Raw genomic sequence first — 11,872 nt, forward strand, 5'->3', positions numbered from 1 at the left:
CCCCGTGTGGTTCTGGGATTTTTGCTCACCGTTCTTGTGATCATTTTGACCCCACGGGGTGAGAACTTGCGTGGAGCCCCAGATCGAGGGAGATTATCAGTGGTCTTGTATGTCTTCCATTTCTTAATAATTGCTCCCACAGTTGATTTCTTCAAACCAAGCTGCTTACCTATTGCAGATTCAGTCTTCCCAGCCAGGTGCAGGTCTACAATTTTGTTTCTGGTGTCCTTTGACAGCTCTTTGGTCTTGGCCATAGTGGAGTTTGGAGTGTGACTGTTTGAGGTTTTATACTGATAACAAGTTCAAACATGTGCCATTAATACAGGTAATGAGTGGAGGACAGAGGAGACTCTTAACCTGTTGCGATGAGCAATCCCGTATCCGGGAGCGTAATTATAGCCTCAAGTTCATTACCATAACGCAATGTTAACTATTCATGAAAATCGCAAATGAAATGAAATAAATATATTGGCTCACAAGCTTAGCCTTTTGTTAACAACACTGTCATCTCAGATTTTCAAAAAATGCTTTTCAACCATAGCTACACAAGCATTTGTGTAAGAGTATTGATAGCTAGCATAGCATTAAGCCTAGCATTCAGCAGGCAACATTTTCACAAAAACAAGAAAAGCATTCAAATAAAATAATTTACCTTTGAAGAACTTCGGATGTTTTCAATGAGGAGACTCTCAGTTAGATAGCAAATGTTCAGTTTTTCCAAAAATATTATTTCTGTAGGAGAAATCACTCCGTTTTGTTCATCACATTTGGCTAAGAAACCCCCCGAAAATTCCGTCATTACAAGGGCAAACTTTTTTCCAAATGAACTCCATAATATCGACAGAAACATGGCAAACGTTGTTTAGAATCAATCCTCAAGGTGTTTTTCACATATCTATTCGATGATAAATCACTCGTGGCAGTTTGGTTTCTCCTCTGAACAAAATGGAAAAATGCACGCACCTGGAGATTACGCAATAGTTTCGACGGAGGACACAGAGCGGACACCTGGTAAATGTAGTCTCTTATGGTCAATTTTCCAATGATATGCCTACAAATACGTCACAATGCTGCAGACACCTTGGGGAAACGACAGAAACTGTAGGCTCATTCCTTGCGCATTCACAGCCATATAAGGAGACATTGGAACACAGCGCATTCAAAATCTGGCTCACTTCCTGTATGAAATTTCATCTTGGTTTCGCCTGTAGCATTAGTTCTGTGGCACTCACAGACAATATCTTTGCAGTTTTGGAAACGTCAGAGTGTTTTCTTTCCAAAGCTGTCAATTATATGCATAGTCGAGCATCTTTTCGTGACAAAATATCTTGTTTAATACGGGAACGTTTTTCATCCAAAAATGAAATACTGCCCCCAGAGGTTCAAGAGGTTAAAGAAGAAGTTACAGGTCTGTGAGAGCCAGAAATCTTGCTTGTTTGTAGGAGAACAAAAACTTATTTTCCACCATAATTTGCAAATAAATTCATTAAAAATCCTACAAGGTGATTTTCTGAATTTTCTTTCTCATTTTGTCTGTCATAGTTGAAGGGTACCTATGATGAAAATTACAGGCCTCTCTCATCTTTTTAAGTGGGAGAACTTGCACAATTGGTGGCTGACTAAATACTTTTTTGCCCCACTGTATTAGCCTAAATATGAACAGCATGTTAATCCACTAATGTCAATGTAGGTCTATGTCTTGATGTCCCAAGATATGATTTAAATGTATTTTATTTGACCATGCATCCCACCCCATATCAAATAAGAAAAGGAAGTTAATATTCCACCGGTACATCCAATGGTTAAGGTTAGGCATGGGGATAAAAATGGCCTAAGAATAGGGTTACATTTAAGGTCAGGATTAGGGTAAGGTTTGGCATTGGTTAACTTTCCCCCGTCCAAACCGATCTGACACCCAATGAGATGTACGCTGTCTAGTGCCTGAATACAAATTTGACTGAGATTTTACAACCACAAAAAATACTGATCAAAGGAAAATCTGTTGCGTGTTGGTATCATGTTTATGGTCTCAAAATGGAAATATGGGTGCACGTGACAAGGTTTTCAGGAGCTGTACCCCAGCTGCTGGGGTAGTCTAAAATTAATCTCTCTCTTTATTGGCCATCAGGCCCAAAGCCTTTTTAGGGGTGTGTTTGTGCTAAGTGAGTGCCCCAACAGGGGTTCGCCTCTCGTGGCCAGAAATGTTCTAACCTGAGAGACAGATCCAGACATACAGAAGCAGCATACTACTAAAGGACTAAGTAAGGACTAGGTAAGTCACTATACACACAAACACACAGGCGGCAGCTGAGACAAACATAGTCTCACAACACATTACACAACACATAGGCTCACTCCTACGAAACGTGACTGAGCATTGCACAAGCTTTGCATACTGTGGCAAGCATAAATAACTCTACAACGTTTAAACACACAGAGCTTTTACTTTATGAATGTGACACCATTGCGTCTACATTATAAGCCTACCTTTTAAAATGTTCATGGTATTGAACCACAACGTCCTTCTCGTCACCCACATGATTGTGAAAGTGTGCAGAATGGGTAGTCATAGAATAATAGAAGACTGATTGGTTCCTACTAACTTAACATCCACTTTGTTCAAAAAGCTTGTCTCTTTACTATGATAAAGTGGTACGAGTATTTTGAGTGTGTATCATGCTACAATTTGTTTCTATCCAGGTCCTCGTAAAACATTTGTGTTGAACTCAACAATTTAGTAATGATGATCTCTTACTAGGTTGTATTGATGTAAATGAAGTGGTCGTCAAGTCTGGTCCTAGAGAACAGGTTATGCTTTGGAAACAGCCAAAACACCTGAGTAAACTAAAGGTCTTGATTATGTATTTCGATATATGACTTTGGATGCATTAGGTGTGCTAGTGCTGAACTGGAACAAAAGCCTGCACTCCAAGACCAGGGTTAGTAGCTACAGCATATTATGGATCCCCCACTCAGGTTCTAAGTGGTAGAGAGTAAAGGTTTTATTCCTCTCATCACACACCTGTTTCAAATAATCAATAACCATTATGTAAAATCATGGTCTGATCATCATTTTTTGTCTGGACCCAGATAAGCTGATATATGTGTTACTAGTGCTGAGATGGAACTAAGCTTGTATTAGTAATGAGGTATTTGTTTGTGTTTCCCTCGCAGGCAGCCATGTCGGTTTCTCAAATCACCCCCACCCTGTTCCTGAGTGGAGCAGACGCCCCCCTCAACCAGGCCCTGGTCTCCCGCAAGGGCATTACCCTCATCGTCAATGCCACCCTCAACCACGTCTGCCCAGTCTACCCAGGCGTGGAGTGCCTGCGTGTGCCTGTCTCCGACCTGCCCAGCGCCCGTCTGGGCGAGCACTTTGAGCGTGTGGCAGAGCGCATCCACAGCAACCGGACTGGTGGTACGCTGGTGCATTGTGCTGCTGGCATGAGCCGCTCGCCGGCCCTGGTCATAGCATACCTAATGCGCTACCGGGGCGTGACTCTGTGCCGGGCCCACGCATGGGTGCAGGAGAGTCGGCCGTACATACGACTCAACGCGGGTTTCTGGGCGCAGCTACTAGAGTTTGAGAAGAGGCTCTATGGGAAGAATACGGTTAAGGTGGCTGCGCCCATGCCGCCTGTGAAGCCGCCCCTGTCGCCATGGACACTGCGGTCATCATGGACACAGCGGTCACCACCGCTGTTGCCCAGGTCACCATTGTTGTCGTCTTTATCGCAGGCCAAGAAGTTGAAGAAGGGTAGGCTTGTAAGGAAATAGTAGAGGAGGGAAGTTTGCTTTTCTGTCTGAAGATGTGAGGGAAGAACTTACAGCCCTACTGCCTGAGGATGTAAACCAGGGAAGCAGGCATGTCCCCTGCCATGATTTGATAAGAGAAATATAGTACAATAATAATCTTTGTATATATGTACACTGAACCAAAATATAAACACAACATGCAACAATTTCTAAGATTTTACTGAGTTTCAGTTCATATAAGGACATCATTCAATTTAAATAAATTAATTAGGTCCTAATCTATGGTTTTCACATGACTGAGAATACCGATATGCATCTGTTGGTCACAGACACCATAAAGAAAGGTAGGGATGTGAATCAGAAAACCAGTCAGTAAATGGTGTGACCATGTTTTGCCTCATGTATCGCGACAGATGAGTTGATCAGGCTGTTGATGTCTGGTGAGTATTGTGTACAGATTCTTGCGACATGGAGCCAGCCGTGCCTTATCATGAGGTGATGGCGGCAGATGAATGCCACGACAATGGGCCTCAGTATCTCCTCACGTTATCTATGTGGGTGGTTTCAAATTGCAATTGATAAAATGCAATTGTGTTTGTTGTCCATAGCTTATGCCTGCCCATACTATAACCCCACCGCCACCACGGGGAACTCTGTTCACAACGTTGATATCAGCAAACCGCTCGCCCACACGACTCAATACACGCTGTCTTCCTGGTACAGTTGAAACCAGAGTCATCCGTGAAAAGCACACTTCTCCAGCGTGACAGTGTGAGCATGTGCCCACTGAGGTCAGTTTCAACGCCGAACTGCAGTCAGGTAAAGATCCTGGTGAGGGCGACGAGCACGCAGATGACCCTGACACAGTTTCTTACAGTTTGTAATGTAATTCTTCAGTTGTGCAAACCCCCAGTTTCATCAGCTGTTTGGGTGGCTGGTCTCAGACGATGCCGTAGGTGTAGAAGATGGTTGTGGAGGTGCTGGACTGGCTTGGTTACTAGTTGTCTGCGATTGGGAGGCTGGTTGGACTTACTGCCAAATTCTCTAAAACGGTGGTGTATGTTAGAGCAATTGTCTGGAAACAGACATTCCTGCAGTCAGTACACCAATTGCACGTTCCCTCAAAACTTCAGATATCTGTGGCATTGTGTTGTGTGACAAAAGTGCACATTTTAAAGTGGCCCTTTATTATCCCCAGCACAAGGTGTAATGATGATCATGTTGTTTAATCAGCTTCTTGATTTGCCATACCTGTCAGGTGGTTGGATTATCCTGGCAAAGGAGAAATGCTCACTAACTCACTATAAAGTTGTGCAAAATATTGATATATTTTAGCTCATGAAACATTGGACCAACACTACATGTTGCGTTTATATTTTTGTTCAGTGTATATATATATACAGTGCCAGTCAAAAGTTTGGACACATCTGCTCAGTCATAGGTTCTTCTTTATTTTTACTATTTTCTACATGGTAGAATAATGGTGAAGACACCAAAAAAATGGAACAAATGAACTTTTAACAAGGCACACCTGTTAATTGAAATGCATTCCAGGTGACTACCTCATGAAGCTGTTTGAGAGAATGCCAAGAGTGTGCAAAGCTGTTATCAAGGCAAAGGGTGGCTAATTTGAAATACATGTATTTAAAAAAAATATTTGGTTACTACATGATTCCATATGTGTTATTTCATAGTTTTGATGTCTTCATTATTATTCTACAATGTAGAAAATAGTTCAATAAAGAAAACCCCTTGAATGAGTCCAAACATTTGACTGGCACTGTTTTGTATATATATATATATATTTTTTTTTTATAAAAAAAATAAAAAAGTATATTGTAATTCCACTCCCCTTCCATATTGTTATGTTTAAATACAGATAGGAATGAGAGGGGGAGAAAGTTGAGGTGAAACAGCGCAGAACATTTAAGAGGCCGTTTGTGGTCCAGAGTTGGCAGCGCCACCTCTGCACAAGAATGTGTATTCCACTACCTGAGGAAGAATGCGGACAGCAAATCTTCTGCCTAAAGTAATGAGGGAATTGTTATGGCCATCTTTCTCGCTGTAAGGGGAGTTCAAGTTAATTTAAGTCATCAACATTCAACAATTGATCTTTGAATTGTGGGATGAAAAAAATATATACTAATAGAAAAACACAAACAAACAATGCAACACACATTTAGGAAACTATTGTTGTGGCTGTTGCTTGTGTTCACTGCTGTGGAATGTTCCTAGGTTCTTCCTGGAGTTTACAACTGTACATGACAGTGGAGTAAGATCTTGATCACATTCACATTATCTCAAGGATGTCCAGTAAGGACTAAGCCTGGAACTAGAGTTTTTTTTAGTATGTTTTTGTCGTTGTTGCATTTATGTACTTTGCAATGCCTTGTTTTATTGCTAAATATGAACATAAACCCTTTTAAAGTTAAAGCGTGTAAAATGTGTAGACATACCCATGACATTATGTTTGACATCATTATATTTCAGGAGGCGTTTTATGTAGAGGCCTTTGTTCTTAACGTTTACAGCTCAACACTAGGCCCTTTCTGCAGTGGGGATGTTTTGCAACTCAGGACCCATTATCAAAAGAAAATCTGGATGATTCCACGCCAGTGGAAGCAGAAAATATTTTGGGTATTGCAGATTGTTCTGGCAATTCTCACATAGAAACTAAATTAGGAGGAAGGATGTTTGAAATAAAAAATAAAAAAATTGTGTCACAAACCATTTTTGGGAAAATCATTATGAAAGTGATTTTATGCCCTACACATGCCTCCTGTAAGACCCTAAATACATGATACAGACATATTGGTGTCATTATGCTCCTTATACTGTAGTGTGCTCTAACATATGGAGTATGTCTCGATTCTGAAATATAAATGCTCACATCCATTTATTCAACATAAAAAAATATTCATATTAATATCTCAAAACTATCATTTTTTATTTTGTTAATTTTTACACAACTTCCATAAATCCCATGTCCAACCTAGCAGGTCTCACTGAGGGTGCTTTCATATATTTCTGTATGATCTGGATCCTGGAGCGTTTGATATCCTGATCCACGCTAAAAAGAATATGTGAAACATAAACAAATCCTGGCACAAATAAATCCTGGACCCTGCAAGGGCTGTGGGTCCAAGATCCAGGACCAGGGTACGAGGTATTGTGACATGGCACCAACCTGTGCAGATGTTCATGTGTCATAAAACTTTTTTAAATACAGGTTGCAACTGGAGCGCTATTCGTTATTTTTTGTTGGTTATTCAACTTTTGATATCCAGTTAACGTTAGGTAGACAATTAGCGAAAATAATTAACATTTCAAATAGGGCAAAGGGGCGACATGGACGATCTGTGAAACCAAGACCTTACTGCAGATCTGAGGGAGAGTATCAAGGCGGAAATGGCAAACACCCACAAAAATACAGAAAAAGGCTATTCAGGGATTTTTTTAAAACTACGCTCACAATACATTTCAGCGAGGGATGCACTCAGGAAGTCAGGAAGCTCGGTAGATGAAAAGGACAAGTGTCAATATTTTGGTATGATTGACACTATCATTGGCTCACGACCAACAAGCAATCCAGTCTAAACTGTGGATACATCGTCAGAGACAGTTCTGTGCCTGCTGCTGCAAGTTAAAGTCCAAACAAGACACTGAACAGTTTGTCATCTGAAACTGATGATTTCTTCCCCAGTGGTAAGTTGACAGTAGGCTATGCATAGCAATGGTACACTGTAAGCTAACGTGAGCTAGCTAGCAAAAACCAATAACTTTAGACCAAGTAACATCAGCCTGTGATTAGTCCATTGCTTACAATAACTAGCTAGCTCAGTCACATTCCAACTCTTTTGTTTACAGTAATCAATACTGCAAATGTATTCAATTATTTTACCTTTGTTTTTCAGATGATCCTGCTTGTACTTCAGGGGATGTTATACAGCAAGCGGGGACATGTACCACCAGTGAGGCTAGGAGGACAAAGAGGAAAAGGAAGGCACCTGACACACCAAGTACCATGGCAGCAATTGCAGACACACAGAAGAAACAATTTGAGGAGTTTATGAAGTTGGAGACTGACCGCCTCTTGAGCGAGCTTGCAGATCAACTGGTGACATGGACAGCAAATGAGGAGAAGAACAGCGAAAGGCAGCTTCAGCAGTGAAAATAATATCTTTCTTACTGTGTTTCAGCACATGGCAAACAGATTTGAACGTGTGGCAGGGGCCCTTGTCCTACCTCACCAAAGCTGTCCCCCATCAACATAAAAGCAGGCCCAAGAAACACAGCATGGTATCCTCCCACACCACCATTTGGAGCTTCAATGTATGCAGCCTCAGATCTGAATCACCTTTACACCATTGAGAATGAGCTGTCAACATCCACCATGACCACATATTATCGTCTGTAGCTATCCATTGCAGAACTTTTGTCTTGTTTGACTTGATCAGATACATATCATTCTAATTTATTCAGTTTTGGTTTTTAGATCGTAAATAATATATTATTTATTTGATCAGATTTAACGAATATCAATTGATGCAAATATTTATTATATAACAATAATAACTTTGTTACATAATAATAGCATGTTAATAATGTAATAGCAAACGATTGTCATCTTGAATAGATAAGGCCCCTGAGGCCTAATTAATGAACATGGATTACTTAAATACTACACTGAAAAAAATATATACGGAACATGCAACAATTTTTAAGATTTTACAGAGGTACAGTTCATATAAGGAAATCAGTCAATTGAAATAAATTCATTAGGCCTTAATCTATGGATTTCCCATTACTGGGAATACACATATACATATTTTGATGACAGATACTTAAAAAAAAGGTAGGGGCGGGGATCAGAAAACCAGTCAGTATCTGGTGTGACCACCATTTGCCTCACGCAGGGGAGGCAGATGAACCTGTAGCCATATTACTTCAACAGTATTTAACATTAGATTGTCTCTGGCTCGTTGAACAAATTTTAAACTGTCCATTTGCAATGTCTTACAATGGGCATTTACCATCACGAATTGGACATATTCTAATATACTGCAGGAATGCCCAATTGACTGGCTTGTTGAACTCGGGATGGCCGAGCAGTGATAGTGTTCCTCTCCAACGCTCATTGCTGTTGATTTCAGCCTGTCCATTTGGTGATGGAAAATTCCTCATTAAATACATTGGAAATGTACACTGTCCATTTGCAATATAAAATGTACAATGCCAATATATTATACTGCCATCAAGTCAACCATCAGTCAATAAGATATCATATTGACACCAAACTTACTTTGTCCAACTCTTTTAGAAGCCAACTCTCACATATTTCAGAGCCGGCCCAAAATTCATAGCGCCTTCTGTTAAAACCATTAAAAAAATTCAAAAACATAGTTATATTCAAGCTGCGAGTCCAGTTCTGACATTATGTGTAGGCCTAGCTGAGGTGTCCCTGAATCCCGAGTTTTGGGTCAATAGGTCATTTGGAGCCCAAGCAGCGACCTTAATTAGTGCTGAAAATTTACTTATTTCGGGGGTTGCTATGGGGTCCCTGCATGAGCTATCGACCAGAAACGTGTAGTGTCAGTCTCTTTTGGCTGAGGCAGTTTTAATGCACCTAGTCTTGTGATTCTGGGACTTTTCTAAATGTTGTCATTTTCGCGACAAATTGAAGTTATTTCAAATGGACGAGGCTGTTTCTCGGCCTGAGAACCTTCGAGAGCCACACATCTCACCGACTTAAGCGCTAGAACAGGTTTATAAACTTTCAGAGCTCTAGATCTGACGGTTCTTGATGGTTCGAACGCAGGTAACTATTGCAGGCTCTGTGTGTCTATAAGCCCCATACTAAGTCACTCCATATTGACTGTGTCTGTGTGTGTGAGCACAGAAAATCACAGAAATTATGTTGAGCGCTGCAACTGGATCTATAACTTTTTGGGATAAAAACCCATATTTGTTTAACCATCATCAAACGGACGTACGATTTCTTGTAAATTACAATAGATAAATGGCTGTTTCTGTTTTTCCTCACACCATAGGTTTATATACTTTGATGTGAAGTGGTCAAATTAGCGCCGTATCACCATTTTCAACAACTTTTAATCCTAGAAAATGTGCATCATTATATTTGCGCCTCTTCAATGGTCCAACGTCACTGTCTGTTGTTCGGCGCTCTCTCAAACATAGTGAACATAAAAGTTCAATCAGGAGAAACAACAGGGATTATCCAGTCACAGTATATTTTAATGACCTAAAGCATGACATTTCTACCTTTAGATTTTGTGGCATAGAGAAAGTTGAGATATCAAACAGGGGAGGTGATATTAATAATACTCTGAGTAAAAGAGAATGTTTTGGGATTTTCACCCTCCAGACATTATTTCCTAAAGGACTTAATGATGAAATGCCTATGTATGTTATGTTGTGAATTTGTGTAATTATGTGCCTATTGAAGATTACTCTGATGTTTTTCGTACGATGTACCCAATGACTAATGAAAACTTGCTATGTCCTCATTGTGGTTTTACAGACGTGTTAATATTTGCGCCTCTTCGATGGTACAAGGGGCCAGTAGCTCTTCAGCTGCATCAGATTCCCAACTGTCAATGTCCATGCTAGCTGGGCTAACAACAAATGTAGAATTACTGATGCTAGCATTGGATGTGCTCGTGGAAGCAGAACAACTTGTGTCGTCGACAGGTGCAGGTGTAGTGGTGCTGGTAGTAGCAGTACTACCAGTAGAGCTGGTATGTGTTTCTATGGACGCGGGCCTTACTTTTTTTGAAACCATTTATCAATTTTAGAGCAAACGGAATGAGCAGCAGCTACGTTTGGCTACATATGGACCGTTAGTGGAATTCCCGAGAGAGAGTAACGGTTAATGTGATTGGATGTTAAATTATTTGACTAGGCTACCTGTTGTTGACATTATGTTGTTATTTTGCTGAACGCTAGATGGTTGAATTTTATTTTTTGGCAGTGAAACAAGGCTACTCAGGCGAGAGAGAAAAAACATCAACCAAATGTATAGCCCTGTTGAAAAATATAAATGGACTGTTTGAAAATCTGAATATTTATGTTTATTTATTTGATTCTGTCACGTTCTGACCTTTATTTCCTTTGTTTTGTATTTATTTAGTATGGTCAGGGCGTGAGTTGGGTGGGCAGTCTATGTTTGTTTTTCTAGGTTTTGGGTAGTTCTATGTTTCGGCCTAGTATGGTTCTCAATCAGAGGCAGTTGTCATTAGTTGTCTCTGATTGAGAATCATACTTAGGTAGCCTGGGTTTCACTGTGTGTTTGTGGGTGATTGTTCCTGTCTCTGTGTTTGCACCAGATAGGACTGTTTAGGTTTTCGCACATTTATTGTTTTCTTAGTTATTTCATGTCTAGTTCCTTTATTAAAGAACATGAATAACCACCACGCTGCATTTTGGTCCGCTTCTCCTTCACCACAGGAAAACCCTTACAGAATCACCCACCACAACAGGACCAAGCGGCGTGGTAACGGGCAACAGCAGCGAAAAGAGGAATGGACATGGGAGGACAGTTTGGACGGCAAGAATATGGACTATACTACTTGGGAGGAAATAGACAGGTGGGCGGTCGACCCAGGGAGAGTGCCGGAGCCCGCCTGGGATTCGATGGAGCAGTGCGCGGAAGTTTACAGGAGAATGAGGTTGGCGAAGCAAGCACTGCGGCGCGGACGGCGTGGAGTCAGCCCCAAAAATTTATTGGGGGGGGGGGCACAGGGGGAATGTGGCAGAGTCGGGAGTCAGACCTGAGCCAACTCCCCCCGTTTATCGTGAGGAGCCAAGGAGGAGCTCAGAACCAGAGCTGGTGTTGGAGGTGAGCGAAGCAGAGACTGTGAAGGAGTTAATGGGGAAATTGGAGGAGAGAGATATGAGGGAGTTGCTGGTTTGGTGCATGATGCACGACATTCGCCCGACGGAGCGTGTCAGGGATTTAATGGCACCTGGGTCAGCTCTCCATACTCATCCTGAGGTGCGTGCTAGGGGTCTGGTGAAGACTGTGCCAGCCTCACGCACCAGGCCTCCTGTGCATCTCCCTAGCCTTGCACGTCCTGTGCCATCTCAGCACTACAGT

General features: G+C 41.3%; 1 protein-coding gene across 2 annotated transcripts; it reads left to right on the top strand.

Moving 5' to 3' along the window:
* Positions 1-2,170: 2,170 nt before the first annotated feature.
* Positions 2,171-6,474, top strand: si:ch1073-184j22.2 (dual specificity protein phosphatase 18). 2 transcript variants are annotated; one of them, XM_029643330.2, is made up of 2 exons: positions 2,171-2,272; positions 3,175-6,474. In XM_029643330.2, the coding sequence occupies exon 2, from the start codon at positions 3,181-3,183 to the stop codon at positions 3,775-3,777; it is 597 nt and encodes a 198-aa protein (XP_029499190.1). In that variant the 5' UTR covers positions 2,171-2,272; positions 3,175-3,180; the 3' UTR covers positions 3,778-6,474. The 2 variants fall into 2 exon arrangements, with proteins under 2 accessions (XP_029499190.1, XP_064869952.1); XM_065013880.1 differs by lacking the exon at positions 2,171-2,272 and adding an exon at positions 2,604-2,939.
* The last annotated feature ends 5,398 nt before the right edge of the window (positions 6,475-11,872 follow it).

The sequence above is a fragment of the Oncorhynchus nerka genome, linkage group LG9b (assembly GCF_034236695.1).
Source record: "Oncorhynchus nerka isolate Pitt River linkage group LG9b, Oner_Uvic_2.0, whole genome shotgun sequence".
NCBI lineage: Eukaryota > Metazoa > Chordata > Actinopteri > Salmoniformes > Salmonidae > Oncorhynchus > Oncorhynchus nerka.